The sequence below is a fragment of the Micropterus salmoides genome, unplaced genomic scaffold, assembly GCF_014851395.1.
Source record: "Micropterus salmoides isolate LMB-PRFRI ecotype aquatic unplaced genomic scaffold, ASM1485139v1 Ms_hic_scaffold_7, whole genome shotgun sequence".
Lineage (NCBI taxonomy): Eukaryota > Metazoa > Chordata > Actinopteri > Centrarchiformes > Centrarchidae > Micropterus > Micropterus salmoides.
The window spans coordinates 26468760-26484015 of NW_024044459.1; the positions used below are offsets into that span (position 1 = coordinate 26468760).

The 15256-nt window shown below is 36.4% G+C and overlaps 1 protein-coding gene across 1 annotated transcript in view; it reads right to left on the reverse strand.

The window, feature by feature from the left end:
• The window catches only part of LOC119891827 (single-stranded DNA-binding protein 2), a 68370-nt gene that overhangs the window by 3376 nt on the left and 49738 nt on the right, over positions 1-15256 (reverse strand). The window contains exons 5-9 of the mRNA XM_038703729.1: positions 14936-15025; positions 11723-11782; positions 11541-11607; positions 10088-10158; positions 9927-9994 (exon numbers count right to left, since the gene is read on the reverse strand). Of these exons, the coding sequence (XP_038559657.1) occupies positions 9927-9994; positions 10088-10158; positions 11541-11607; positions 11723-11782; positions 14936-15025 (356 nt within the window). The remainder of the gene's footprint in view (positions 1-9926; positions 9995-10087; positions 10159-11540; positions 11608-11722; positions 11783-14935; positions 15026-15256) is intronic.

Consider the following 15256-nt stretch of genomic DNA (forward strand, 5'->3'; position numbering starts at 1 on the left):
TGCATTTCATTTATTGATTTGAATTACAGAAAAAGGGACCACACTTGTACTGTGTGGAACGACAGGAGTCCACTGTTCGCTTGTAGATGATGACACAAGTTCCCTCTTAGATAGCATGGAGCGATAATCACACTCCAACTTGTGTGAAAATAATAAATAAGCAAATTTAATCATACTTTTGAGACAAAATAAACTAACTAAATAGTCTCTTTATTTTCTATACATTCTTTTGAAACAAAATATAAAGGCTGAGTTTTAGTGGATGTCTTGTGTTTTAAGATCAACATGTATTAAAATAAAGGGCTACACTGAAGGCCAGGAGAGTAAAATGAATTGTAGATTCTAAAAACCGGAACAAAAATAGAAAAACAACCAGGGTAGAATTAGAAATAAAATGGTCAGTATAAAGATACTTTCTTTACGGTTTTAATTAATTATAAAAAAAATGTATTAATTAATAAAAAATATTTGACATTTGACATCTAGAGCTTTAAACTTGTTCTGTCCCAAAATACTAACCTGGCCAGCTTTCACAAGCACTGGACATCAATAAAAAAAATTTCATTATATTTGTGTGCTTAGTCTACACTTAAAGATATGCATTTCATTTATTGATTTGAATTACAGAAAAAGGGACCACACTTGTACTGTGTGGAACGACAGGAGTCCACTGTTCGCTTGTAGATGATGACACAAGTTCCCTCTTAGATAGCATGGAGCGATAATCACACTCCAACTTGTGTGAAAATAATAAATAAGCAAATTTAGTCATACTTTTGAGACAAAATAAACTAACTAAATAGTCTCTTTATTTTCTATACATTCTTTTAAAACAAAATATAAAGGCTGAGTTTTAGTGGATGTCTTGTGTTTTAAGATCAACATGTATTAAAATAAAGGGCTACACTGAAGGCCTGGAGAGTAAAATGGATTTTAGATTCCAAAAAAAGGAACAAAAATAGAAAAACAACCAGAGTTGAATTATAAATTAAATGATTAGAGGTAAGATACTTTCTATTCAGTTTTAATTAATTGTTAAAAAGTATTTCACATCAGACTTTGACTACAGCTTTAAACTTGTTCAGTCCTAAAACACTAAACTGACCAGTTTTCACAACCACTGAATGTCAATACATTTTGTCATCATATCTATGTGCTTAGTCTACACTTACAGAAATGCATTTTATTTATTGATTTGAATTACAGAAAAAGGGACCACACTTGTACTGTGTGGAACGACAGGAGTCCACTGTTCTCTTGTACATGATGACACAAGTTCCCTCTTAGATAGCATGGAGCGATAATCACACTCCAACTTGTGAGAAAAAAATAAATAAGCAAATTTAATCATACTTATGAGAAGAAACTAACTACAGAGTGTCTTTATTTGGTATAATCTGTTATTGTAAGAAAATATAAAGCCTGAGTTTTTATTGAAGTTATTTTCAACAAAATACAAAGGTTGAGTTTTAGTGAAATTCCTAAATTGTTTCAAGCTTCAGACTACTAAAATGATAGACTACCCAGTAGACAGCAGAATGAGTATTTTAAAAGCACAAAAAGTGAAAGTAAAAACAAAATGAATACAAAGGTCAGCTGCAAGATCTCTTCATTTTTAATCAATGGATTTAATGCTGTTAATTATCATGATACATGACCAGTGTTTGTATGTGTCCTAAATCTATATTTAGGAAGTTGTTGCTCGCAAACACATTGACAACAGACCTGTCTGTCAATTGAATAGTTAGTTTCCTAAACACCGCTGCACAAATCTATCCAACACAATGTTGTCAATGTCGGAGACCCACCTTCAAAAAAGTTATCAGCAAGCATGTAAGGAGCCTAGCTAATAAGGATAGCTATGTTAGTTTTTGAATACAGCTGTCAAAGTTAGAACGCTGTGCATAACTGGTAGTCAGTAGGTGTGGCCGAGATGAGCTACTTTTGTACAGTTGAAATCACATCATGTCGAAACTAAAGTGTGAAATGTTGAAAAGGTTAGTTTAGCTACAAATGAACAAGTTCATATGTGCGTGTTTAGGTTTTATGATGTGGTAATTAAGGGGCTAAATGAAGCCTGTCTCTGAAAAATTGAAAATCTTTCTAAAATGCTTCGGCAGTACATTTGTTCTTAGCCTTAGAGAAAGGTCCACAGAGACATTCAGACACACTTTACAAATAATATGAAATAAGCAAAATGGACAATTCGAAAATTATAATCTAAACCAAATATATAAGCTGTAGTGTTGTTGTTTTTGTTTTTTAGAAAAGTGTCACCAGCAATGTTCTCATTGTAGCTTTTTGAAATGTGGGGTTAAACATTTGTTGGCGAATAGAGAAGCATATTTGAGGGCTGTCAAATGGTGCAGCATCGTAACAATGGAACTTAGAGTTTGCATCAACTGGAGAACACACAACCAGTGCTGCATTAAGTTCACACTGATATTTGGCAGGTATTTGTCTTTATAGATTTTTACATCTCAATATTTTCAACTTCTTTCTTTAGCATGTACAGTTTAAATGTGTGTTAGTGATTTTAATAGCCATTGAAATAGTGATGAGTTACCTATAGATCATCTCAGAACCATCACAACGTTGGATGGCTATTCATAACACAAGTTGTTCAACCACAAATAGAAAACAGTACAAAATATACAGAACTATGTTGAAGCAAACTTTATTGAATGTGCTTTTAAGCTAAGACACACACAAACTCCTAAACTGAAAGTTCCTCATGTGCCCACCCTCTTCTGTGTTCTTACACTGAACAAAATTATAAACGCAACACTTTTGTTTTTGCCCCAATTCCTCCGGTGAGTATGCTGGCCATGCAAGAAATGGGATGTTTTCAGCTTCCAGGAATTGTAATCCTTGCAACATAGGGCCGTGCATTATCATGCTGCAACATGAGGTGATGGTTGTGGATGAATGGCACAACAATGGGCCTCTGGATCTCGTCATGGTATCTCTATGCATTCAAAATGCCATCAATAAAATGCACCTGTGTTTGTTGTCCATGAAACACGCCTGCCCATACCATAACCCCACCGCCACCATGGGCCACTCGATCCACAACTAGGACATCAACAAACCACTCACCCACACGAAGCCATACACAGTCATCTGCTCTGCACAGTGAAAACTGGGATTCATCCATGAAGAGAACACCTCTCCAAAGTTCCAGACGCCATCGTATGTGAGCATTTGCCCACTCAAGTCGGTTATGATGGCAAACTGCAGTCAGGTCGAGACCCCAAAGAGGATGACGAGCATGCAGATGAGATTCCCTGAGATGGTTCCTGACAGTTTGTGCAGAAATTATTTGAGGATGCTAAACGATTCTTGCAGCAGCTGTCCGGCTGGCTGGTCTCAGACAATCTTGGTGGTGAAGATGCTGGATGTGGAGGTCCTGGGCTGTTGAGGGAATAGAGAATCGGTTTGTTATCAAACCCAGACATTTGTTTTATAGTACTTTAATGCCACTGTGTAATCGTTGAGGACTTCTTTAGTACCATAACAAGGAGTACTCTCAGAACCGGGCCCCTTCTTTGGAGTCAGTGATGTGTCTTCAAATATATTCCTGCAAGAATTCTCCTGGCTCAGTGTTTTTGGTGGTGATTTTTATACTGAATAAATGAATTATCTGTCAGTCTGTCTGTCATCAAATTCCATGAACGACCAACACTATCTCAGCAGTTCTAACACTCGATGAGGATCTTATGCAATGTCACCCTAAGGGTTTGGATTTGTATCTACATTTATATAATACACATCAAAATTGTACACTATGTATGATGGCAGTGGGTATTTCTTATTTTAATTGTTGCCTGCTTAGCTTGACTGACTTGCTGAGAGTTGAATGACAAGATCAATATTGTTCTCATATCTGAACACAAAATCAAGCTTTAAACCATTTTCAGGTTGCACCTTACATGGCAACGTATAACTATATATAGTGTATAATACTATGCACACACTTAACAATGCTCCATTTCCTTATAATTCATTAGCAACCAAGAAAGTTGTAGTTAAATACAGTATTGAATAGAGAATCTTATGTTCTGATCTAATACCTTTCTCCTTGTAGATGAATCCTTTCTGAAATTTGGCTTTTTCTTTCTCAGATGCAGTGAAGTTGCAAGGCTTCCTTTTTAGGAAAAACCCTTCTGGTTCTCATTTTCCAGTGAAATGTTTTACAATATATACATCATATGGTGTCTTGACTTATAACAAGTTAATTTAAGATTATTGTTTATACAATGAGAAGAACAGCATGATAACTTGGGTGACTTTGTAAAACAATATAAGCTATCAGTACTTTTTCTGTGTACATATATGTAATAGGAATGTAAGGAATAAAATACAATAAAAGTAGAATCAGTTAAAATTCTATGTATTAGTATAAATAATATTCATACTATATACACCCTATATACAATATACAGGTAACATTCTACATAGGTGTAAAAATATTTACACACTAAGCAATCAATATACAATAACAAACTATCTGTACAATCTGATACAGTCAGAATATACTATGTTATACTATATATATATATATATATATATATATATATATATATATGTACATGTTTATATTTAAATTTGATAGTTTAGTTACAAACAGCCTTGATGAAAACATACAAGGGGTATTGGTAAAAATTTTCAACTTACCTCTCGCTTTGGTCTTCAGGATGGAAAGATGAAAAAGTTTTTCAAAAGAACAACACAGAAATAGTCTACATACCGTTAAGATAGACAGATAGATAAATGGATGACTGGTAAATGATTAGTAAGAATAGTAAAGAAATTTTAAAGTTGGTTTTCTCCTTCTAAAAACTGCATACTTGTCAACACTTCCACAAGACACCAAAGACTGCCATGCACCTTCTCTGAGGAGCCCAGAATATACACAATCCTGACTAGCTATCTGGACAGTGATTGGTTCTTAGGATAAGACATCAAATGCTAACTACTGCTGGCATAGTAATGCAAATGTTCTCTGGCAATTAGATATAGGTTTGATTTACTTTTGTTTACTGTGGTAGACATGTCAGACATACTGCTTGAAGGTATTGTTGTGGATTTTTTAGAAAGAGTTACACATGTCTTCAGTTAATGATGTAGATTTAAAAGAATCCTCTACATTTAAGTGACTAGAGCCTATGTGATTCACAAATGTTTTAAGGTTGAAATGTTGAGAGCTGTCTCTGAGAAGTCATCTTGGGTGAGGGTTGTGAAGTTTCAGTCATTGTTCTCCATTGTGTGCAGCGTGGGGGATGGTTTCTTGTTGCTGACGATGGTCGTTAGGGCGTCAAGATCGCAAACCAGTGACTTGGCCTTTGTAATGCAACTTCTCTGGAGTCTTGTGGGAGATATTTTGAAACTGTAAAGAGCGGATGTACAATACTCCACTTTTGTTGAAAATTGTACCCTATGTTACAAGCTACTCACAAAAAGTAGCTAAATAAGGTGTTTTACACCAGAAAACATCTACTAAGAATTAGTATAATAACCATACATATGTGCGATTTAGTACACCCCCAAATAATGGGGTTGAATAACTTTTAAAATATCACCAAATGAATTTTAAAGCGATTGTGTATAATATGGAGTTAATTTATTACACTAGTATGGACAAAAATACAGCAACACCTACGCATTACTTTTATAACATCCCATTCTAAATCCATAGGCAAGATTTCCCTTAACAACCCATGAAAACACAGCCCCTACCAAATTTATTAGGACAGGGGTAGCACCTTTGTCCATATAGTGTATTTGGATGGAAATCTATCTCAAAAGAAGGAAGACTGATGGTCTCTCTGATTGGTCTGACACATGATCAACAATGCTTAAAGTCACTGAAAAGGTTTACAAGCAGTGGGAATCATTTAATATGTAAGGCTTACAATGAATGTCAACCAGGCATTCATAGTCATTCAAATTCTAGGTCACTCTCTTCTGATGAATTTAAACTTCTACGTACATTAAGTGTAGTGGTGGAGTTACCTACAGCCTGTCTCAGAACCAACATAATGCCTTATTGTCTTGCTCAGATTTTTATTATTTGGTCATTTGTCCTTGCTTTTTGTGCTTCTACCATAGGTATTTAGGCTATGTAGTTAAAAGGCTTCTGTTTTATTTGCCTTAATTGTGTTTATTGAGTGTTTAATTTATTTTGTGTTACATGCCACTTGTGTCAGGGATACTATAATTTAACAGTGGTGAGAACTTCTCTCAGGCTTACCAATATTGTAAATATGCTATACAAACTGGCATACATTTCTTTTAAGCGTATTGTTGAAACCCAAAATGTAGAGTGGCCATTATAGTGCAGTATACAGTAAATTGAGGGTCAAAGTTAAGAGAGAAGAGAGCAAGAAACTTTCAGTTTATGAGCGTGTGTCTTCAGGAGCATGTGCACCATACACAAATGAGTTCTTACTGCAGTGGCCCAGTTCTAATCAAACCTGTGGCTTATTAGCATGCATCTCCTCTCTCCTGTATTTATTTTCTCTCTTTCGCTGTACCATCATCAGATTTTTATTAGAATTGGGTGTTTGGGCACTTTTACTAAACATATGTCTACATATATTTCTACCGTTTTCTTTTTGTGGTTGTAGGAAACTGTTATGAATTAGCATCCAATGCAGAGTTAAGCTAAATACAAAATCCTGGAGAAAGTGTGAGTGCTGTCTCTGAGAGGTGACCTGGAGCAGGTGAGGGGTGTGAACGTGTGTCTGATTGTCTGCAGTGAGAATCTGTGTCTGATTGTCTGCAGTGTGGGGGAGGGTTTCTTGTGACCAATGATGATCGTTAGGCCTTTGAACTTGAACTACTTAACATTTCACACTTGCACCCAATATTGTGTCTCGCCTAGTCTTGTAAACTTAGTGTCTCTTCAAACCCCAAGTAACCACAGATTATATTTAGTTTAAATTATAAGTTTCTCTTAGAAATTATCAATTTCTTTTTTATTTATTCATGCTGGAGTGTGAGTGTCAATCCATGCTATCTAAGAGGGAACTTGTGTCATTATGTACCAGCCAACAGTGGACATTTTTGTAATGCAAAACAACAAACAAAATGCATTCCGTTACATACAGATTAAAGATACATGTACATTGTAAAATTGATTGAAATCCTGTGATTGTCATAATTGGTCAATATACTGGGAAAATTGGGGGGCTAAATCCTTTCAAAGGGCTGGTGAAAGTTCATAATAAATCTGTTTTTAGCAAATAAAAAAAGAACATTAAGAATCTTCCTGCTGAACATTTACTTCCTAATTGAAATTTATTTATCATGCTTGAGGAATATTTAATGATGTTGGAGTGTGACTGTTGCTCCATAGGATCTAAGAGGGGACATGTGCCCTATGTAGCAACAGTGGATTCCTGTCATTTAATGTGTCATCGGTAATAGTCTTTTTGTCATGGGTAATGTGGGTTACACATTTCTTAGCAAAGGACAGCAGCTTCTCAGGTGGAGGATCAAACTTCAGGCTCTTGAATTTTTAAGTTGGTAAAGTTTTGTGCTTTAATGTTTTGTTTGGAGAAAGGAGGCAAGTTCAGAATAGGGAATGTGTGTGGGTCAAAAAGCGTCAAATACCAGTGAACTAGTTATGAGCAATACTTTTGAATGAAGAACATATTATGAGTTGGAAAAGACTTAATTGAGAGTTATTTGGAAACTATTACTTGTTACATAACAATAGACCTTATTTACAAGTATAACTAAAGATTCTATTTAGGTTACATTATAATTTTCTTTTAAGAATCATACATTTCTTTTTTACTCATCCATGTTGCAGTGTGAGTGTCGATTCATGCTATCTAAGAGGGAACTTGTGTCATTATATACCAGCCAACAGTGGACATTTCTGTAATGCAAATCAACAAACAAAATGCACACCTATAAATATAGATTAAAGAAACAAGTACATTGTAAAATTGATTAAAATCATGTCCTAATTGGTCAATATCATATTTGGAAGATTTGGGGGCTAAACCATTTCACAGGTCTAGTAAAACTTAATAAATATGTTTTTAGCAATTAATAAAAAATTATACAAAGTATCTTGCTGCTGACCATGTTGTTCCTACTTTTTATTTATTTATCTTAAAGTACTTATGACTCTCCTGACTTGTGGGCAGCCCTTCATTTTGATGCAGTGTCAAGATTGAAAATGGTTAAGCCATCAACTAAAGCTGAGACATCATATTTCATTACAAAACAATAATAACAAATCATGCTTGAGGAATATTTAATGATGTTGGAGTGTGACTGTTGCTCCATACTATCTAAGAGGGGACATGTGTCGTTATGTAGCAACCAACAGTGGATTCCTGTCATTTAATGCCATACAAGTGTGGACCTTTTTTTCTGTAGGCAATGCGGACCAGTAAATATTATGCATTCCTGATGAAAACTCATCAGGACATTAATGCTTCATGAATTAATTTATGTAGCCCTTTATATTAGGGCTTGTCCATAAAGTACACAGGTACATCTAAGCTTGCAAGTCTGTAACTAAACCAGCATTTTCATTCCACACTTCAACAAGGGATCAACTTTGCCTCTGGATGTCATGTCATCGGTAATAGTCTTTTTCTCATGGGTAATGTGGGTTACACATTTCTTAGCAAAGGACAGCAGCTTCTCAGGTGGAGGATCAAACTTCAGGCTCTTGAAGGTTTAAGTTGGTAAAGTTTTACTTATGACTCTCCTGACTTGTGGGCAGCCCTTCATTTTGATGCAGTGTCAAGATTGAAAATGGTTAAGCCATCAACTAAAGCTGAGACATCATATTTCATTACAAAAACATAACAAATCATGCGGAATAATTATTGATGCTGGATGTTGGAGTGTGACTGTTGCTCCATACTATCTAAGAGGGGACATGTGTCGTTATGTAGCAACCAACAGTGGACTCATGTCATTAAATGCCATACAAGTGTGGACCTTTTTTCTGTAGGCCTAATGCAAACATGAAAATACCATGCATTCCTGATGAAAACCCATCAGGACATCATTTTATTTGGGTAGCCTTTTATCTTACATTCTGAAGCTTAATACTAGTTAGGAAATCTACTATTGCTGAGCCTTTAAGTTTTGTTTCAAAAGCATATTATCAAATCATGTGTCAACAGACTGCTTAGTTGAGATTATATTTTTCTCATAAGTATTATTGTTTTTGATTCAAAACCAGTCTAAGATTCAGTTATTAAGAGCAAATACAAAGTAACTCTTTAAAATGCATACATCACAGGTCATAAAAATGACCATCCCACACAGAAGAATATGAATTCCCCTAAGAGAAAATTAAAATAAGTGCACTAGTGTAATAAGATATTTTATTATTATTTAAACGGTATTTGAAACCTAGATCAAGTAATTTTTGTTGGTAATACTGTAGTGCTTGATATCAATGCATGCAGCAAAGTTACTTCTGAATTAAAGTTTAAAGTTTATTTATTTTCAGTTAAAGTGATTAAAGTTTGGATCACGGTGAAATGTTTACACATTGCTCACATTCAAGTTAAATTATCCATTTTTGAAAGAAACAAAGAAAGTCTTTGAAGGTAAAAACAGTCATTAGGTGAGAATGAGCACAGACAGTTCCACTGCATAACAATGGAGGTCCCCTCTTGGATAGGTAGCTATCGTTTAAGGATCTAAGTCCCCTCTTGGCAATTTCTTTAAAAAGCAAAAAAAAGCAAATTTGCAGTAATATTATGTTAAAAGACAGTAAAAGTAAATTTTGTATTATATTTATTTTACTTCAAAAGGACTGGAAACACAGGTCCACACTTGGCAGTTTACTCCGACGGTGCACTGTTGGATAGGTACGCGTGTATGTGTGTGTGTGTGTGTGTGGTGTGTGTGTGTGTGTGTTACATCATGTAGATATCACTCACATGTTCATGCCAGGCATCCCAGGACCAACCAGAGCATTCAGTGGAGGTCTCATCCCACCTCCATAGTTCTAAAAAACAAAAGCAACAAAATATCCATAGTTATGTCTACAAGAGAGACCCAATGCTTTGTAAATGTTACCACAAATCATCTGGTCCCATACCTGGGGCCCTAGTGGTACCATGCCTCTGGGTGGAGTCATCCGCTGCATTGGTCCTCCCATATTTGGATGTCCTGAAAGAAAGAAAAAACTGTCAAAATACAACCATCGGTTTTGTATTCAGGATTTGTCAGAGTGGGGTAATTTCTGTCTTACACCTTTATCTTGACACATTAGTGTTCCAGAATCCCCAGGAGGAGATGATGAGACCATTATTTAACATTTTACAGTTGAGTCTGAGTTTAGTTGAACATAAACTGAACATTCTGCTTCTTTCATGCATAATTTATGTGTTGTCTGGTGGAGGGAGTATTTTGTGTAAATGGGGTTGTACTTAAAAGATAAGAAGATTTGTATTAGTATCGTCAACAAATCCCATGGAGAGACTAAACTAACGATTCACTCGTCTAACAAGCATTGTCTGTGCAGCCACAGACTAATGTAGCTTATGTCGCCTTGCTGTAGAACTTCATTGTCACCAAAAAACTATTAAAAATACATAAAGATGCCTTGGGTGACATATTCTTTCATTACGAGTGTTCACATCTCTTCAAAAAGAGCGAAAGCATATAAAACCTCTTCCCAGAACGTTCTATGTGATCTCCACTGTGATTCTCCAGAGATCAACGATGTAGTTGTTTCAGAATGAACTGCAGCAACCAAATTCATCGTAAGCACACACCAGCACCACACAGCACCAGCCAGTGCAACAGCGTGGCTCTTCAGTGTGTGCTAGAGGCATTGCTCTAAAGGACGGCAATGTCAGCCCGGTTTACAACTTTGGTCCCGACAAAAAAATCTTAACAATTATTTGACAGACTGCCATGAAATTCTGGTTTCACGGACCCCCGAGGATGATCTTACTGACTATGGTAATCTGACTTTGGTAATCCCCTGACCGATTAGTTTGACATTTGTGATTTTGAGTGAAATATCTTAATGTCTACTTGATGGATTGGCACTAATTCTGGTAACGACATTCATGTTCCCCGCAGGATGAACTATATCTTTTCTGATTAGCCTTAACTTTTCATTCAGCACCATCATCAGGTCAATATTTTTAATTTGTCCAATACTTCGGTTTACTGCAAAACTGAAGACAACAAACAAAGCTTTACTTTGAGTTAATTGCTAATTAACAGCTGTTACCAATGCAAGATGCTAAAACAAAATGATGACACACTTGCTAAAAATCAGCATGTTGGCATTGTTATATGAGCATGTTAATGTAAGTGTCTTAGAGCAGCTTTACAGAACTTCTAATGTGGCTATAGACTCTTAGTTTTATCAATAGTTTTGGGATGTCATTTCCACAGGCAGTGGCTCCACAGAAAATACTTTTTGGTTGAAATCAAAAGATAAAATAATACTAATAAACTGGGTAATAACTGGGCACATGTGCCGTTATATCTTACAGTATGTCTGTGTTTGTGCATCCGAGTGTGTCTATCTGTACCTTGTTGTCTGGTAGGGTCCATTCCACTGGGTAACATAGGCTGACCACCTGGGACTCCTCCAAGTCCCTACAGAGGGAGGAAAATCCATCAAACAGCATTCTCATCATGGCCACACAGATACTTTCTATTCCTACTATCCACGGTTCTGTCTGCCACCTGCAGGTGTCAGTGTGGCTCTTACCTGATTGGGTAATCTCAGGGGTGGTCTGGGTCCTCCGGGGTATCGAGGTGACATAAATGGCTGAAACAAACAGTATAAATGCAGGTTGAATCACTGAAGATAATAAATACTGTGCACACAATCTATTACATGCATGACATATTTAGGTTTGCCGTGACAAATGGCTCCATGCCAAAACACTACATACTTAAATTTGGCACCTTTGATGTGGATGTCTAATCAGTGTTTATGGTAAATGCAGTTGATCTAAATTGAATAAATTACGACAATAGCCGAAAATACTCAGGTCACATCCAATACATCCACACTTGCAACACCATGTCAATCAAACAATGTCAAAACCACTACTGTATAGTAAGTACCAGTGCATATAAGTAAACCCAGCGATAACAACAGGTATCCAATATCTCTGCCCTAGAATATAAACATACATAAAACGGAAGATAGTAAATCAACCTTATCTTTAGATGTTAAACTGTCTTGATGTTTCAATGCTGCACACTGCTGCTTGTCATGTTTAAAGGGAGAGGTTGTATTTTTTAAGTTACTTTTTTAGGACAATGCACATTTGTTTCCTCTATATTTACATTGCATGTTTTCTTATTGTGCAAATAAACCTTTCTCAAAAGCATTTTCATTTGTTAGTTAATGGATTTTGGTGCCAGCTATTATTCAAAACATTTTTTTTCCCACTAATTCCGCTTTCAAAAAATGATGGGGACAAAATCAACCACTTCAAAAAGTGATGGGGACATGTCCACCTCGAGAGAGCCAGTGTGTGCGATACTAAGGTATACATGAGAGACCATAAGGGCCGAGAGGGTTGTATTATTGAGGGACTATCAACAGAACCTGTGTAAAGCCTCATTTAAAGCCAACTAATAATAAGAGTAGTAGGTTGACTGCTGGTAAGCTCAGCTAGCATTAGCTTTGCTGTCACAGAGAAGCCCACTGGGTGGGCATCAGAAGCTCGTGCACAATGCATCCTGGTACATGTAGGCACTGCTGGCACGGCTCTGCGAGCAGGAGTTTTTTTTTCCCTCTCCAAAACAGGAAACCAACCAACACTACTGCGTATGTCTTCTGTTGAGTTTTGGGCTCATTTTCCTTTAACAACAGTTCCATGACAGCAGAGTCAGGAAACCGACCGCATTTTCATTGCATTGGATTTATGGAAAAAGTGAAAAAAATGAGAGAATAAAATATAAGGCTTGTAAATAATGATGTAAGTGTATGTGTTAACTGTGTGCAGTTTGGCAGCATGTGGTAGAAGCTCTTTTGCAGCTGTGAATGGGTTTTCACTTGTCCTCACCACAGACAGTAGCAATGCTGTTGCTATGTCTGCTGAATTGATGCCACTGTGGTCAGAAAAGCCAGTCTGCAGTGCTGGAGAAGCAATACAATAACTTGCCACTAGAGAGCAATGGTCCACTTGTTTTGATCAGGAAAAGCTACAGTATTTTAGGTCTACCTAAATACTATAATGATTAAAATGATTGTTTCCATGCATAGGGGAGAGCGGGGCGAGTTTAGCCAGTTTTTACTTGATGTGTCTTTAAAGTGAGGACATGACAGTAAGGTCTTCAACTAAAATATGTACATATATTTTAGGATGTGGTGCATCCCTGGGAATAATCAATTTAGATCTAAAATAAACTGTTTTCAAAATATGGCTTTCCAAAAACAAAGTGGCTCAACCTGCCCCTGATATGTGGCAAGTTGGGCCACTTCTTTTTTGGAAAGCCATATTTTAAGGGAGAGGATAAGTTGAGCCACATGGGGGTCGGGGACATCAATGGCATTTTATCGTGCAAACTTAAACGCGAGGTCCCAACATTCAGTTGCATTTAGTAGTGAAACATTTCCACTATGTTTCCCAGTTTTTTCATATTAATGTATCACTTTAAAGTCATCATATTTATCGTCATGTCTCGTGCCACCTGATGAATGAACTTCCCATTTTTGTACCTCTCCCACTCCTCTGTCCAAATTCACAAGAGGAGTTGAAGCCTGTCTGTCTTCCATTTATAGAAGCATGACATGATCGTTTCTGGTCTAAAATGCATAATGTCACACAATTTAAATTAACCCATCCCTGCCATTTTAACAAAAGTGTGTCATCCAGCTGTTTGAGGGTAATGTCATGCTAACAGTATAGCCTCATATTGTAACTTCCTAAAGCACTAACACATGCGTAAGATTTTTTCAAACATGTCTGTAATTGTTCAGACATTAGAATCAGGACTCCATGAACATATACAAAAATCACTTTGAACGGCAAAAAACAGTTTTTTGAAATTAAATGTGCTTATCACTTATTCCCTGGGCCTCTCGTCATCACAGGGTGAGTAAAATGATTAAATCTTCAAAAATGTGTATTCATATGACCAATTTTGTCTATGGTTGCCGAGAAACAAGGGGTGGCTCAACTTCCCTACAGGCTCAAATCACCAAGCTATCCCCTACATACATACATTCAGAACAAATAAATGCAAACAACTGAACATATGGAGTTACTAAATCAATACATTTAATAATAATCCATAAGTAATGTTGAAAGCTAGATATGTGGATATAGCTTTATGGGCATGAGTGTGCATTGTCTGTGATCTGCATTTATTTTTTTTGCCATAAAATTCAGTTAACCACACGATTCACCTTCGGTGATATTCTGATCATATTCAAATAAATTTTCTGTTAATCTGATAATTGTTGGTTTCTTTAACTAATGAGTCTTAACAAGACCTTGTCTTCAAAGAACTATTGATTTTCAGAAGGAGATGGAAAAGGCTGTTTGGACTCATAGTGCAGTTTTTTGAAAGCAGAGCTGTGAAATGCCTATGAAGGCTATTGATCTGTGTGTCAGATGCGAGCGTCTGAGTATGACTGATAATGACGATTAATCAATATACAACTGTCCTTCTGATGGAGAACAGAGATGATCTGGGGCGAAGCTGGATGTGTATCTTTTTGTTTAAAAGCTATTTATTTCTCCTGTCTTTTCTCTCCGTTTTGAGGGACACATGGTGATTCCCCCCACACACAGATAAATGCAAATTGTACACACATGCAAAGATACTGTATATTATTACATACAGTGAAGTATAAGTGGGTGAGTGATTTGAGGAAAAGCTTTATGATTAAATATTCACATTTGTTAACGAATATTTAATAGTATAATTTAAAACTGTGTAAGTGGTAAGTACCATATACCTGAAAGAATCCTGGAGGGACTGGCCCCACTGGCATGCCGTCTCCTGGGGGAAGGTTCCCAAGGACGGGGCTGGGAGCTGCTGCAGCACTCTTAAAGATGCAAACACACACATGCAAACACACGCAAAGAAACAGAGTAAAAATCACAACTCAAGATACTCAACACCTCTTTGCTCAGCAATGATGGAAAGTATATTTAGTCAAGTACTGCGGTATAATACAAATTTGAAGTATTTTTCGTGAGTATTTCCATTTGATGCTACTTTATAATTCTTCAACTTCCACTACATGTCAGAGCTATTTAGTATACATTTTCCTCCA